At 39.4% G+C, this 16,010-nt stretch overlaps 1 protein-coding gene across 2 annotated transcripts in view; it reads left to right on the top strand.

Moving 5' to 3' along the window:
- PPP3CA (protein phosphatase 3 catalytic subunit alpha) overlaps positions 1-16,010 on the top strand; it is a 172,132-nt gene that overhangs the window by 60,314 nt on the left and 95,808 nt on the right. For both annotated transcript variants that reach the window (XM_064710885.1, XM_064710886.1), the window contains exon 2: positions 10,233-10,433. In XM_064710885.1, the coding sequence (XP_064566955.1) occupies positions 10,233-10,433 (201 nt within the window). The remainder of the gene's footprint in view (positions 1-10,232; positions 10,434-16,010) is intronic.

Genomic DNA, 16,010 nt, shown 5'->3' with positions numbered 1-16,010 from the left:
GGAAAAATGCTTTAAAAAAAAGTGCCTCTCAAACCACATAATGTTCCAATCAACAAAAACTTGCCTTTTAAAAATGTTAAATTTTTTTTCTTAAATCCTGCGTGCGTTACTTTAAAATCAATACAACTTTTTCCAGGAGCGCAGGTTAGTTGATGGAAATAAATGTGCTTTGATGATGAGTCCAAGGCAGAAGTTCCATGCGGATGTTCCATGATACTAGTGCTGGTAGAGGCAAGCCATGAAAACCAAACAAAAATACCAGGGCTGATTCACAGCCACATTGATGCGATTAATGTCAGTGTCACTGGGTTTGGTAAGTTTTATTTAGAAACTGTGAGCAGGCTGAACCCAGTTTCAAAGCTCAGTGTGATCTGTTAATTCTGGATTAGAAATTTGTTTAATGGCATTACAGCATAGCACAGTGGTGAATTTGGTCCATAATCTTTAGTATTGATCTATGTGAACTCTAATAACATCACAGGGAAATTAGTTCTTTGAGCATGTTGGAAGAAGCACAAGTTGTATATGAAACGATTTATCAGAGTCCCATGGAAGAGTTTAAATTCTTTTCATCAGGAGAGAAGGGCACCAGTGCTTACAGGGTTTGTGGAGGGCTGACTTTGCCTTCTGCTTATGCCCCTCCTGTAAACTGAAGGGTTGAATTCCCCTGTTAAATGTTCTAGTTTGAACTATGGCATTAGTTTGGAGTGGTAAGCAGTATCTCTGATATCAGGCAAGGACAAAGAAATTTTACTAAGCCTTTGCTGGATTCCAGGAGAAGCTAGGCATTTCAGTGAGTGTAGTGAAGACTGAGATGGGGATTTTTTTGTTTCTTTAAAATATGGCTCTGTGTAACATGAAGTGTGTGCCCCTAAATCCTAATGCAGACAAAGCCAAACCATGCTGTTAGAACTAGTTGGTATCCAGACATTAAACTGCATGGGGGAAAAAAAATTACTAGTACTTCTTTATGTTGCTGTTTTTCCAGGTGTATTACCTGACCCCTAAATAAGAAGGGGCTGTTATTGGATCAATAATACATGTAGCCTAGTACAAATTAGTTTATTATATAATCAGGTGCAGGGCTTTTAAATGCATGTATATTTCCTGTCTATTGATTATGGCTGAACAAGCAGAATTCCGTTTCAGTGGTATTCTGAAATTGTTTTTCACACTCGTATGTGCAGAGCTTGGCCAGTTCCTTGTACACCTTAAACCAGTGTGAGTCAGTATAGATTCACTCATCCAGAAGTATGCTGATTTAAAACTTCTGTCAAGGGCTAGAATGCTACTAAATAAGCAAAGCTCTTTGGAATTAAAAAAAAAAATCCCAAAATTCAAACAAAACCTGAAACAAACAAAACACCCACACATCAACTGCTATTTCCAACTACTTCTTAAGGTCAATTTGGCTCCAGCTGCACTCGGTCCTTACACATACTTATATTTGTAAGGCTTGTTCCTTAGACTTGTCTGACTGATTTATGAGGTGTTTGTGTATATCTGCTACTTACTGCATGTCTCATGATCAGCAAAATAATAAACCAGGTTAACATTTACAGGTCAGCATGTCTTTTTTATTTAGTTCAGACATGAACGTTTTAAATGTTTTTCCCACCCTGATATTTGCCTTATGTAAGGTGTTTGAGTTTGTTTGTTTCATCAAAACATAGCTTTTAAAAAAAAATTCAAATAAAATAAAACTTTTGTGATTCAAAGATGCTACTTGCAAGTCCTTTGGTCAACATGGCAGTAAAGTACCTTGGTCTGTTAGCATCCCTGCCCTCTTGTCTTTGTCCTTGTCCTTAGGCTGCACATAAAGTTATCAATTGCTAGGTGCCAAATAGCCTTAAATTTGAAATGTGAAATGTATTTTTTTAAATGATTACTTAGTAATGCTAGTAGGAATTTTTCATTTCCTCTGCCCAGTGAACTTTCTTGTAGCAGCCAGGGGTGTGCTGGTGTTTCTTGTTCCAGGAATCAACCTCTGCAGGCTGACATTTAAGCAGAGCAATTTCTGTAATGTGGCATTTAAGGAGTGTTAGGAAACAGAATTACTCCAAATAAAGGCTGCTTACTTGCACTTAGTCATCTCTCCTTTTAGGAGTTCAGGGCCAGGCTGGATGGAGCTCTGAGCAACCTAGTGGAAGGTGACCCTGCCCATGGCACAGGGGTTGGAACTTGATGCTGTTTAAGGTCCTTTCCAACCCAAACCATTCTATGAGTCTATGACTTGTTTTAACAAATTTGTCTGACAAGTGCCGGGCTATGTACAGTGTTCAATTTTTGGAAGCTAAATCTTGGTTGCCCTGGTAGAACAGCTTTGGAAAGGAAATGGTGTTTTCTTTCTGCTCTTTTGCATGTCACTAGAAACTTTTTAATTAGTCCTCAAAGCCAAGCTGATTTCTGACAGAATTTGCTAAAGGGTACCTCATTATGCTCAGAAGGTTGGAGAGGGAATTCTGTTTTGTAGGTGAGGGTTTATTTGCAGTCTCTCTTTTAGCTACCTTTGCTATATAAGACTGAAATTTGGTAGTGTCAACTGACTTAAGTTGAGCCAAAAAAATCAGAAGAAAATGGTGCCATAAATTTGTATTGATACCTGAAGGTTTTCCAGGTCCTAGAATTGATTGTTTGGGGTTTTTTCCCCCTGTAGATTGAAATAATTTCAAGTGCAATTACTTCCTAATTGCCTCAAATTAGGAGCAATAGTGAAGCTTTACCATAGGAAAGAAATTATCCATCACTCAAGTGTTTTGAGGGATGGAGGACTGTGCCTGATTCCTTATCTTAAGTCTTGGAAGACCTTTGGTATTTTCTATTGTTACAGGGTTCTTTTTCCCCTGACTATTTTCTCCAAATGAATTGTTCTCATAAAGGAATTTAAACTCTGGGTAATTATTGTTCTCTGTTCCAAAAGCTAATAAAAAAAAGCTCAACAGTATTCAGTTTGAGGCCTATGGAAAAACTTGGGTGTAACAAAGTCGAAAAACAAACTTTTCTGATGAGGCCAGGAAGCTACGATCACATTTTCCAGTTTTTACTGTATGTGTTGGTCCTAACTGGGAATGTTTCCTATTGAACTGAATTTTTCCTCTCCACTTTATATTGTAGTTGATTTTTTATCCATGGACTGTGGACAAGAGTGAATTGTAAATGTCAAAGATACTTGCATATGATCTCAAACACAAGAAAAGAATATTCTTTTGCAATATTTTATAGGGATGTGTGTTGTTTTGTGCTCTTTAAGACTGATAGGATTTGTTTGTTTATTACAGTAGTTGGCCAAAAGATACTCTGGGAATGCTGCCAGCGTATAACCATGTCCACTACAATTTGATATTTCATACAGACCCATTTCTTTGAATTAGAAGGCATTTCTTTCTTGCAGTTGTTTTAAAGTGTACCTCCTTCCCCTTTCAAGCCTGTACCTCCTCCAAGGTTGTCAGGGTTCTTGCTCTCTGATGTGTCTGTTGCCTGTAAATGTTCTGGAAAATTTCTGATGTATTTTTTTCTCTGACTTTTTCTGAAAAACCGAAAACCAGTTTTATTGCTAATTGTTTGATAAGGACTGAAAATTAGAGTTAGATTTGGCTTGTTACAGAGATGTACATTTATCTATGCTGTTGATATCAATGCTACAATTTATTACAAAAGTGTTCAAGAGTGGGTGAGATGGGTGAGTCAATCAACTCACCAGTCAAGGGTCAAGCCACCAAGGGAATCTTGTGTGTTTATCCAGGCCTTGGTGGTTTTTGTAACTACTCTTCATTTGAGCCCAGAGTAAGAATAATGGGCCACTGCTCTAACCTCTTGGAAGAACCTCTTTGTGTAAATTCTTCTTCAGAGTTTTAAAGTTTCCTGAGGTGAATATAAAGAAAATCAAATCCTAAAATAGTGAGTGTTGTTTTTCATGTTTTTTTTTAAGTGACTGAAGGTGACATAGCTACTTATGGTGGTCCTTTCCAAGTATAATTTGACCTGAATTTACGAGAAGATTGGTTTATGCTCTTTTAAAGAGTTGAAGAAAAGTGTTGCTATATACTTTTCTTATTGTTAGGTACTGTGTATTGTGGAGGAGGCCAGTAATGCCATGAAAAGGCCATAGCAGTTCCTGAAATGGTGGGAAGTGGTAGTACTCTAGGCTTTCATCCCATCAGAACCAGGCACCTGGCATCCACCCAAGGGCAGCCCATCATACCTCAGCTTGGTAATTAGACAGAAATGACAGGATTTCATCCCCCCCCGTTGGTCCAAGTTAATGGTGACTTTTATTGTCCTCCCTTTCTGTTGTGCCACTGGTGCAAAAAGATCTCTATATGTTCATTAAAATGGCAGAGGCAGTTGAGAGATCATCCTGTCAAAAACTTTTCCATGTGGTTGAGATGTACTGGCATAGCTGGTGGCACAGTGTGCCAGTCAGTCCCAGCTCCACAGCTGGTCAGAGGCAGTGCCCTCCTGTGAAAGTAACAAGGGCACAGGGGTGAGACTTCATCCCTCCCTTGTGAGTTTGAGGCTCAAATCCTGTAAAGGTGTTGTGCTTCCTGATGTGTCATGGAGTTATTCTGCATGAGGATTGCTTGAAGTGTGCTGGAATGGGTTGTCTTAGAGTGGGACATTTCACTGGAGGAGTGAAGCCTACTGATGAGAACGCCACAGCCTTAGTGTCTGGAAACAACATGGCAGTGTTGTTGGGATCAGTACATGGTTGTCACAGCCCTTCCTTTTACAAACACTGTCCTATCACAGCTTTTGTCCAAAGTTAGGCATGCTTCTCTGAGGCAATTCTGTCTTTGCTGTTATGTTCCCCAGTTATGACCGAAGTGTCGGAATATATTAAAAATATTCATTGGAATTGACGTATTTGATGAAGCCTCTTATGTTACCTTTTAAAATTTTTATAATTTGAGCTTTTGTTCATAAAAAAATAATGCTAGCATGGCTCATCTCAGTCTTGTGAGAAGCAGTTTCCTTGCCAACCTGTAGTACCTTCTGTTTTTTCTAGGCCACAGGTGTTATTGCCTCATGTCAAATGGCCTGTTTTCTGTGTTGTCAGCTGAAATATCTGTGAAAGGAACTCCTCTCTCTTTTCTCTAAATTTGGTGTATGTGGGCTTTGTTGAGGTGTGACTTTCTTGTCTGCTCCCAATTCGGTTCACATACAGGTGCTGTTACTCAAAGGTGTCTTCATGTAACATTCTTTTTGATGTACTCTTTCTTTCTTTTTGCAGTATTGACTGGCTAGCCCAGTGAAAACCTCAGCTTTCTGTGAAGCAAAGTGTCTTGCTCATGAGTGATGTTAATTTAGTTATGTCTTTTAGCAAATACGGTTGTGAGCTCTTCTGATTACACTGCAAGAACTTGTTGGCAATGAAGAAAAATTCATGCTAAATTTCTATAGGAATCCTCATAGCTGCTTCTTATTTTATACTGTAGATTTATTTTCCAGATTCTAATTTCCAACACTTTCACCATCTGGTGAGCAGATTTGGTAAAAACAGTCCTCAAATACGTCATGTCTTAAAATAGCAGGTGAAAGCTTGATCTTTTAGAGAGAGATTGCCAATTTCAGTGCCTACTCTAATGACAGTAGCTAATGTGAAATGAAACCTTATAGTTTTTGTTAGGAAACATCAGAACATGTGTTCCACTTTTAGCTCCACTGAGATGATTTTGTTTTGGCTCTTTTGCTGTCATAAATAGCTGGATTTTTTTTTATCAGGTGTAGACGTATTTCCCTGCCAAGTACACAAAAAACTAATAAGAACTTGCATATGGTATGAATGCTATAGTACAAAATTTTATATTGAAAAGAAATTTTGTCTTCTGAATAATTCAACTTTCTGTTTGCTACTCCTAAAAAAATACCGGCTAAGGAAGTAATATGCAGGTTAGCAAAGAGATTGCAGTGATTCAGTGTGTTGGAATCATTGAATCTGTCTCCAGAAAACTTGTGTATGGAGATGAAAGCATTATCCTTGTGGTGCCTGAGGAAATCTGTTGAGAGGGGATGTTTGTCACATGAGAATTCCATGTCTTGCATGGCTGAGCATCTTTGGCAGTTCCCTTTCCTTTTTCCACTGCTTTGGTGAGCCTTGCACTGCCTGGGGGCTTCACTCTGTTCCCCTTTAGCAGCTGTGGATGATGGTGACTCATCTTCTTGTTTCAGTCTGTCACCTGAATTAAGTAGGGTTCTTAAAAAAAAAAAGTTATCGTTCCTTCCCCTTAGGTTCATAGAAACTATGTAAACCAGAAGTTCATAGGCAACTGTACAGGAATTAGGTAATGTTAAATTCATGTCTTTAGGTTGAAAAGTTGATCTTTGGCTGTGTCTTTGTGTTGTTGCATAGGTTTTGTCAGACCCAATATGGTGCAGAAATGCAGAACTCCGATTAAATAGTAAAAACTCCAGTATGGGTGTTATTGGTCAGCAGTAATGCTCTGGGTTATGGTATATGTTCAAACACATTATAAAATGGGTTAAATTTTCAAAGTCAGATTGCAAAACCTGTTAGTTAACTATTAAAAATGTTCCTGTCTTTAAAAATTATAGTTCAGTTGGCATTTCGGAGATGTTTGTGCATACTGAGTCTGAAGGCTATGAAGAAGTAGATGTAAAAACCCCAAAGCTGCAGAGTGACCTTTTAAGTTTTTTGCACCTGTGGCATAGTGTCAGTGTGTTTAACTTGTGCTCTATGCATGGCTGTAGAGCAAATGTTTCTCAAAATGGAGAATTGCAAATTGCTATCAGACAAATGCAGTGCGTTGGGTTATTGAGATGTTAGCAGATGTTATTCTTGTGTTTTCCTTACAAGTAAAAAAGCAAGCATATATGGTGTCATAAAAGTATGGTGTGCTATAGTTATGGTCAGCCATGCAGCATAAGTTGCATAAAATTATAGGACAAGTATTACAGGGGGAGATAATTTGGGAACTTGAATGTTGATGAAAGAGAGTTTTTCTTGTGGGCAGCCTCCTCTGAGAGTATTAATTTAGTGTACAGCTTCATTTTAAAATGAATAATATATAAACAAAATAATGCTTGCTTTGCCACATGCTTGTATTTTATTTATGCGAGCACACATGGTCCACTCTAATTAAGCAGAGCTCTTTATGGTTTATTTATTTGTTCCAGAGAGGCTGCTTAATATTTGAGAGAAACAGTAATGATGTCTGACCTTTGCAGTGGCTGTGTTAGCGATGAGATGGATTTTGCAGGAGCCTGCAAGAAGAGTAAAAGAACAGGTTGATCTTTTCCTCTATTTGTTGGAACATGCTCAAGAGACCTGAAAGCACAAGTGGAAAATCCCCATTATTAAATGGTTAAAGAGAATTTTCTTGTGCTTTAGGATCTCAGGAGACTGTTACTGACAGGCTGAGGTCAAGGATTTTAAACTTTGTTTCTTTGCATTTGGTTGTGGTCCATGTTTTATGACCAAACCACCAGGATAGTGTTTTGCTTAGCCAATAGTTGTTTGTTTTTTATGTCAGTATAAAGAAAGTAATGTAAATGAGATGGACACCAGTCCAGGTTTTAAGTTTTATAGTATATGATTAGGCATGCATGAGTCTTGTGTGGTGGTCTTTGTCTCTAAACTTCTAAAATTATGTCTTATATGTAGATGCACATTTTATTGCCTCTCCCTTTTTATGGCCTTTGCTTAATACAGGTTCCTGCCTGTTTTTACAAAAACATCCCCTGGGCCTGTGCCGTGGCGAGGAGCTCAATACTGGCAGCTCAGTACCCCACTCCTTCCTCTTCCTGCCTTTCCCTGGTGGCCTGCTCTCCCAGTTCTGTGCTCTTCCTCATTGTGTGTTGTGCGCACAGTTGGTGTCTGATGAAATTCTAGGGTTTATTTCTGATAAGAGTCAAATTTATTGCATTTGTTATTTACTTATATATACTAATACGATAGGTTTAAAAAAGCAGAAAAAGAAAAAAAAAGAATGGAGAAACAGCTGTGTATTCATATGGTAACATTGCTCTCTATAAAGCAATGGAAGTTAAATGTTTGTTGTATTTATAAAAGGATTTTCGTTCATACCGGCATTTGTGGGTGTTATTAGTAAAAATGATGTTTAACTGACTTCTGCACGAGTGTGACCATTTCTTACTTTGTTCTTCTGTGGAAGCTCTGTGTATGTTGTACATTTAAAGTTACTCATTCAAAGTTAATATTCTCATAATGGAAGATGCAATTTGTGGTCTATTCAGTCACTCATGTTTTTGCTAATTAATCATGAATCATCTGCTTTTGGAAGAGTATCTTTTTTCTTTAATTAGGTATGGGTACATCTTTGTTAGAGCTCTGCCTGCAGAACTCTTACAGTCCTGCAGCATATGTCATTTTTTTCTATATCAGTAGGTTTTATGTCATAGCTTCTGTTTGCTATTGTCATTGCATCTGTGTTTTGCTCTGTCTTTATAAATGTAAAAATCTCCTATCAGCATGCAAGCATATATAGTAGTTACCTCAAAGTACTGGTGCACTGCATAGGTTTGTGCATTATCATGCCTTTGAGGAGGAGCAGTGGCCGCTGTCTTGCTAAGGAATGCAAGCTAATGGCATGTGCTTCTTCCAGCCATAGTGATTGCAGATATGTACCAACTTTTCGCCTTCCTCCTTTCTCCATGCTGGAAATGCAGGATCATTAGGACTAGGTAGTCTTCCAGGGTTTTGTTTTTGTAAAAGGTGGGTCAAGGCTTGGAGAACTACTGAGCTGTCACTCACCTTCTGTTTTTTAGAAAAGATATTCTTTTTCTGTCTTATATAATAAATTGTTTATTTCATGAATTTTCATCTTTTCCCCCCTTTTCCCCATGTTTAAGTCTGAGAGCAGTCAGGCTTCAGTGTATTTCAGACACCCACATTCATAAGTCCTCTCCAGACTATTTCAGTGAATGAACTGCTGAAGCAACAATACGGAATGAAAACAAGATTGAGGTGGGGGGAAAGGCATTTTCTAAAGCTGTCTTTGTCAAAAATATGAAAATAACTGTATGGAAAATAACTGTAACGTGAATTTTTTTTTATTTTCTGCTCTGTTACTTTTGGTAGTGTAAGAGAAGAGTGTTGGGTTTGAACTTTAAATAGTGAGAGTTAGGGGTTTTTGCAGTCCACTGCTGGTGCAATTAGAGGAAAACTGAAGCTCATGGATATATTGATCTGCTGTGTTAGGGTCTCATGTCTTGGGTGGGGTGAGGCTGCCAGTAAGACATTCCACAGGGGACAAGACCCTTTGGCAGGGACAGGTTTGCACTGCAGATGTGACCAGCTGAAACCAGCCCTGTGGCCACCTCCTGTCCCTGCTTGGAGCTCTGGAACAACCTGACCTTCTTGCATCTGTGGCAGGGATCAGGATGATTACCCTGTGCTGGTGAGGCAGGTGCTGCCTAATGCCACTCCAACTGAACTGCGAGGCAAAGGGGGTTAAGCTGGGATAGTGTTCCAGCCTCATCCTGGCAACTGACAGCATCACCTCTGAGCCTTCTTGCTCCACCTGGCCCCAGGAGAGCAGGAACATACAAGTTTATGCTTCTGACCTTACTTGAGGACAGGATGCAGGTTGCAGCCATGTTGGCAGGACAAGCTTTCTATTTGTCCATTTATTTCCAACTTCAGTCTGATGCATCCTCTGCCCTGTCCATGCTGGAATGGTCTCTTCAGCACTGATGGGTTTCAGATGTATATTATGCAGCAAGCTATTACTTATACAGGGAAAACATCTTACATCCCTCTACCCAAAGTCATTAGAGAGAGCGCTATCTTAGTTTTGGAATTTTAATTGGAGTTTATCTATGCATGTCCACGCACAGATATTAAATATTGCACTTGCTTATGCATTTTATGCTGTTAATGAAAGGGATGGCAATGTTCTCTATTTCTACCAGAGCAGTTTAAACTCTGTTCCTTCCTTTCCCTAGTATTCCCATGCCTTTTGGGGGATTTACTTGAATGTATCTACCTGTAATTATGGCCTAAATATCCTCCTCTCAATTTTTTATAAGCATGAATTATTTCTTGCATGCGTTAAGAATATATCTTGTAGAATACATGCACTTTAATGGTATCTTTGGGAGTCTATGTACAATTTAAACCACAAATTGTAAGAGGTAGTAGAAAATCTTTGGTAGCATTGTTCTGCAGCAGAAATGTGTTTTGAAATGTGTCAATAATAGAAGCTTTTCTGTAAAGAGTGACCATATTTTTTTTGGTTTTTTTTTTCATGTAGCTGTCCCATTTCCTCCAAGTCATCGTCTCACAGCTAAGGAAGTGTTTGATAATGATGGGAAACCTCGTGTGGATATCTTAAAGGCACACCTTATGAAAGAAGGGAGACTGGAAGAGAGCGTCGCTTTGAGAATAATAACAGAGGGAGCTTCGATTCTCCGCCAGGAAAAGAATTTGCTGGACATAGATGCACCTGTCACAGGTTAGTGTGGAGTTATGGTGATGGAGAGGAATGGTTGCTGGCTGGGACATGTTTGGTAATGCATTAGTGTGTGTGGCTTCCTAAGGCACTGAAAGGCAGCTTGAAAATCAGTTGTTCTCTCCCATATTTGATCCACTCTTTGTCTGCTACCACTGGATAATGGAGGCCATCAAGCGGCTTGTAATTTAAAGGGAAGGGTTACATCTGCTGAGAACTGTTTCTAAGGCAGGCCACCTGTTTCTAAGGCAGTTTTAGTCTTTAGGAGAAAATTACAACTACTTTCTGAAACGTGACAAGTTACCTGGCCTTTTGTACCAAGTATTAATTCTGTAATTGTATAGATGTTATTTATCATAGTAGTACTGTTCAGACAGCATTGGGCTCTGGATGTCATGAAGTTCAACTAGGCCAAGTGTAAGAACCTGCATATGGCTTGAGGCAATCCCAAGCACCAATAAAGGCTGGGCAGAAAATGGACTGAGAGCAGAGGTGATGAGAAAGCCTTAGAAATGTTGGTGGATGAGCAACTCAGCATGTCTTGGCAATGTGCACTTGCAGCCCAGAAAGCCAGCTGTGGTCAGGGCTGCATCAAAAGCAGCATGTGCAGCAGAGCAAGGGAGAGGGGATTCTCTTCCAGCCCCTCTGCACTGGTGAGGAGACCCCACCTGGACTGCTGCATCCAGCTCTGGGGCTCCTGACGTAAGGAACCCATGAACCTGTTGGTGCAAGTCTAGAGGAGGTCCACAAAGATGCTCAGGGTCCTGGAGCACTTTTCCTCTGCAGAGAGGCTGAGAGGTCTGGGGGTCTTCAGCCTGGAGAAGAAAAGGCCTCAGTGAGACCGTTTAGCACCTTCCAGTACCTGAAGGGGGCCTACAGAAAAGAGGGAATTCTTACAAAAGCACATAGTGACAAGGCAAGGGGGAATGTCCTCAAACTGATAGATGGTGGGTTTAGATGAGATATTAGCAAGAAATGATTTACAATGAGGGTGGTGAGGCACAGGCCCAGAGAAGTTGTGCATGCTCCGTCCCTGGAAGTGTTCAAGGCCAGGCTGGATGGGGCTTTGAGCAACGTGGTCCAAGTGGAACTTGCCCAGCCCATGATGGAGGGGTTGAAACTGGATGATATTTAAGGTCTCTTCCAACCCAAACTATTCTGTGATTCTGTGAGGGAATTACGGTGTCAAATTTAGTGGAAATTTTAATTAGATGTTAAGGAAAATAAGAAGTGCAGAAAAAAAATTAGCAGTTTGTGTTGCCTGGGGGATTAATGAATTGTGCCGGTTGCAGAGCCCATCCTGCCCTTGACTATCAAACACTACCACCCACTCATTAATCCTCAGGAAATGCCTTATTTTTGAATTTCCTTCTCTAATTGTCTCCTGCCTCTGCCTGCATTCTGAATGCATGAATGCATTTGCTTGCTCTAATGGTGTCCTCCCGTATTTTGTTGTTGCTACTAGATATGAATGCATTTTTGACAACTAATTGATCTGTGGCATAGAAAGTTAGCTGGGGGGAAAAAGGTATTTAATTCCAGCCAGTTTAAACTGTGAAGCCGAAGTGTAAAACCTGGTTTAAGAAGTCAGGTGCTTTCATCACTTTTGCTTCTCGAGTGTTCTGATAAAAGTACAAGAAATAGAAATTTACTGCAGCGGAAGGGTTACCAGTTTTTATTGGCAGTACTGGTAGCAGTCACCAAAAACTACATAGAAATAATAAACCCTTCATTATCAGGAAACCTTCTCTGAAGCTGAGTGTAGTGTCTGGACTAGAATGATGTACAGTTTATTAAAGCTTGTAATTTTTAAAATGACATCCAACTAGAGGATTGTAGCTTGACCTGGAGAGGTAATGTGTATAATTTTTTATGTAATAATTAGCTTGTCATGCTGCTCTACAGTTCTGATGGAGAAGATGTCAATCATGTTGCAGCTTATGGATGAATAAAGAAAACAGAATGAATAAAAGGATCCTTAGTTGACTGAAAAGAAAGTTCTGCAGATTTTTTTTTTTTTTGACACTTCAGGATAAATCAAAGAAGTTGTAGAGGTGCAGTACCCTTGTCTGTAACTGAGTGTCAGACACACAGAAAATTCTATCTTTTTATGGGTTTTTTTTGGGGTGTAATTTTTACTTTTTTTTTTTTTTTTTAGTCCATTGAGAGATGTAGACTGTAGGAGGACAGCTCTGGTGTGTTGTGTCCCAGCTGATCTCCATAAGCCTGTGTTTAATGTTCTCTCCCTCTCTCTTTAATTTTTCTCTTCAAATTTTTTCTTAAATGCATTTGAAGGTGTTGGAATTGTTCTGAATTATATTTGGGGAGTAATCTTCTGAAGTTTACCCCATTGTATAACACTGGTGTAATATAAGTCTCTGATTCTTTTTTCAGTTAAGCCTACACCTTTCTTTGTTCCTGCCTTTGAAATTATTCTCATGCAGTGATTGTGATACTGCAGTATTCTTCAGGGTAGCTGGCAGCTACTTTCTTTTAAGCCAGCATAGGAAAGCTGGGCTCCTGATGTGTGTTAGCAGGGTAGCTGAGAAAGTGCTAATCTTCTGTATGAACAAACATGAAAGCTGTAGTTATGAAAGTGATCATCAAAAGAAGGAAGAACTTAAATTGTGAGGGGGAGGTTGAGAAAGCTTGTGAGGCATGGTTGTTGTGGGCCTGACAATTTTCTTTGTATGAGTAGTATGACAGCAGGTGACTGGATAAAGAGAGTATCAATTGTCTGATGATGTAGTGGAAGTGCCAGGTATGCAGGCAGTCAGGAAATAGCTATGCAGTAGAGGAAAGCTTTTTTCAAACATTGGGAAGAACAAACAAAACCACTGATAAGAGTGGATAAGAAAATAGATTTTAGGATTCAATACAAAAGAAGCAATCTTTTTGAAGAATGACAGTCATAAACCACTAATAAACCCCCCTAATATGGGATTCTTTGTGGGAGAGGCATTCATCTTTTAGAAATATATTCCTGTCACTGGCTTATAAGATGGTGATCATCAAAAAGAAGAAAAACAGAAGAGCGTAACTGTAGAAGCAATAGCATTGTGGATTATTAGAGTGATATACTTGGTAAGTGTTAAAGAATATGAAAAGTTCTTTCTTAAAGCTTTGTGCAACCATCCAGTCATTTGAAATTTCACTTATTTTTTTATTTTAAGGGGTGGTAAAATTGTCCTCAGAAGAAGTATCAGAGTTCTGTTTATAAGTCATGTGCAATGAAGTGGGTACATGCAAGGCTTGAATTTGAGCAAGAAAATGATAATTGGGTGTGAGTCATGCAAAGAACCTGAATGTGACATGCACAATAAATTATTTTGCATTTGTGTATAAAACTTACTTTGTGTCTGTGGTTAGCTAGAGCTATCAATGTGATTGCTATTTGAGTTAATGCATTTTATCTTCAAATTTGGCAAGGTTATAAGCCTTTTGAAGTATTCCTGATGAACCCATTTGTGAGTGTAGCTCAAATTGCCATTGTTTGCTCCACACATGCACTACAGGTCTGGCTTACAGACATGGAGAGCTGTTCCTGCAGTTACACTGGGCTCCTGCTCCCTGGTAGGAATATGAACTGAAGTGATGAGGCCATGTTGTCTTGACTGACTTCATCTGTAACCTCTTCACTTGGAGAAATGCAGACTTCATTTGAAGCTTGTGTGTTTAATGAGGTTGATCTACCACTAGACTACAGGTGTTCAGTGGACAGATGGCTTTATGGCAGCCTTAGGATTTCCAGTCCTGTATTATGTTCATAACAGTATAATGACACATGGGGAAATTGGCTCATTTTTAGTGTTTGTTGTTTGTTTTTTTCTAGAAGGCTAAGGAAGTATATCTCTGAATCACTCTGATGGCAGTATTTACTGAAATCACACTCCAAAGTACACTTGGGAATGCCAGATTTATGATTGACTAGGTAGCCTCATTACAGAGGTTCATTACTATACAGAGTGATTTTGAGCAAGTGATATACACTGCCCTTTCTTTGCATGTTGACTGACTGCATGGTTTTATGGGCTCTCCCAAATCTAAAATATGCTGCTTGGCTACTGAACATTCTTAATTGCGTACCAGGAATGTGTCCCTTTGACTGCATGGGTGACTTTCTCTTTGTGCTTTAATGTGTACCTCCTTAAATGACATACATAACTACAGGATAGACCTAGAACTGTAAAATGATATGTTTATCTAATATCTATCATTGCACATCTTTGCTTGTACTTTTTAGATTATTTTCCTTGAGGATATTGTTGTGTTAACAGATAGTGAATGAAAATAGCATGATACCTTTTGCACATATGACTGCACAAATGAATAAGCTTGTAAGATATGTATTGGTGCTTTAAGATAAGTCTTTTTTCCCTGTTGATATCTATTTTTAAAGTAATTAATGTGTGCTCTTTTTTCTTGTCACACTTTATATAGCTCATTTTTGTGCTCACTCCAGTCTTTTTTAGCTAGTTCTGCTCATCAATACTGATGAGAGTGTCCTCCAGTAAACTAAGAACACTAAAACCTAAGTCATATACATCTTCATAAAACTATACTTTTTAGTATGTGTACTGAAATGTAATGCATGAATATTACAGAGGCAGCTGCCTGTGTACAGATGTTTTCAACTCTGTTTGTGTGGCTGCCCCACCAGCAGTGTCCATGACAGTAGTTTCTGGCTTGGTGGCTGTTGCCAGGCTATGCACAGGCACAGGGCCCAGCATCTGTTACTCCTTCACTTAGAAAAAAATGGAAAATAGATATACTTCCATTCTAAACATGCTTCATTGAGGAAGTCCTGACTCTGTGTTAGCCTGTGTGCAAAGCTTTCTGAACTGCCAGGTGCATGCAGCTTAGTAGATGAACAGAGGTAGAGCATCAGGGAAGACAGAATAAAAGCTTATTCTTGTAGTGTAGAAAGTGTCTTACTCTTTGCAGAACTCCTTGGCCATATTTTCCTCTCCTAGTCGTGTTTTTTGCAGCTCCAATGTTTATGGCTGTGGTAAGTGCAAGGAAACCACTGCTGTTTGCAGAGTCCTTGCATCACATAATGTGAGATAAGGTGTTTGTATCCTGTAGGTTTGGAAGACCAGTGACCAAGGGTCAGGTATCAGGAAGAGGTTTTTCACCCTGCAGGTGGCTGGGCACAGGCTGCTCAGGGAAGCGGTCGCTGCAGCAAGCCTGTCTGAGTCTAAGGAGTGTTTGGACAATGCTCTTAAGCACATGATGTGGTTCTTTGGGTGTTCTATGCATGGCCAGGAGTTGGACTTGATGATCCTGATGGGTCCCTTCCAACTTAGCATATTGTACAAAAGTACTAACGTTGTGCACAGTAAAGGGAAATCCGCTCACTTGCACTATTATTGCAGTGTCTTTGGGTGGAAAATTCCATTGGCTTGGTTGATGCCACAGCATTATGGAAATCCATCTTGAATACTTGAATTGCTTGTAATGTTTGTGTCTTCGGGAGCACCCAGAGTTTTTGCAATTCAGACTCTAAACTGATGAGAGGAAAAAGGTTGTATGCACGTATGGACAAGCCTGTGTGGGAACAGCTGTGACAACTTGGGTGAC

This window comes from Zonotrichia leucophrys, chromosome 4 (genome assembly GCF_028769735.1).
Source record: "Zonotrichia leucophrys gambelii isolate GWCS_2022_RI chromosome 4, RI_Zleu_2.0, whole genome shotgun sequence".
NCBI classification, from domain to species: domain Eukaryota; kingdom Metazoa; phylum Chordata; class Aves; order Passeriformes; family Passerellidae; genus Zonotrichia; species Zonotrichia leucophrys.
This window is presented reverse-complemented; position numbering and strand designations above follow the sequence as displayed.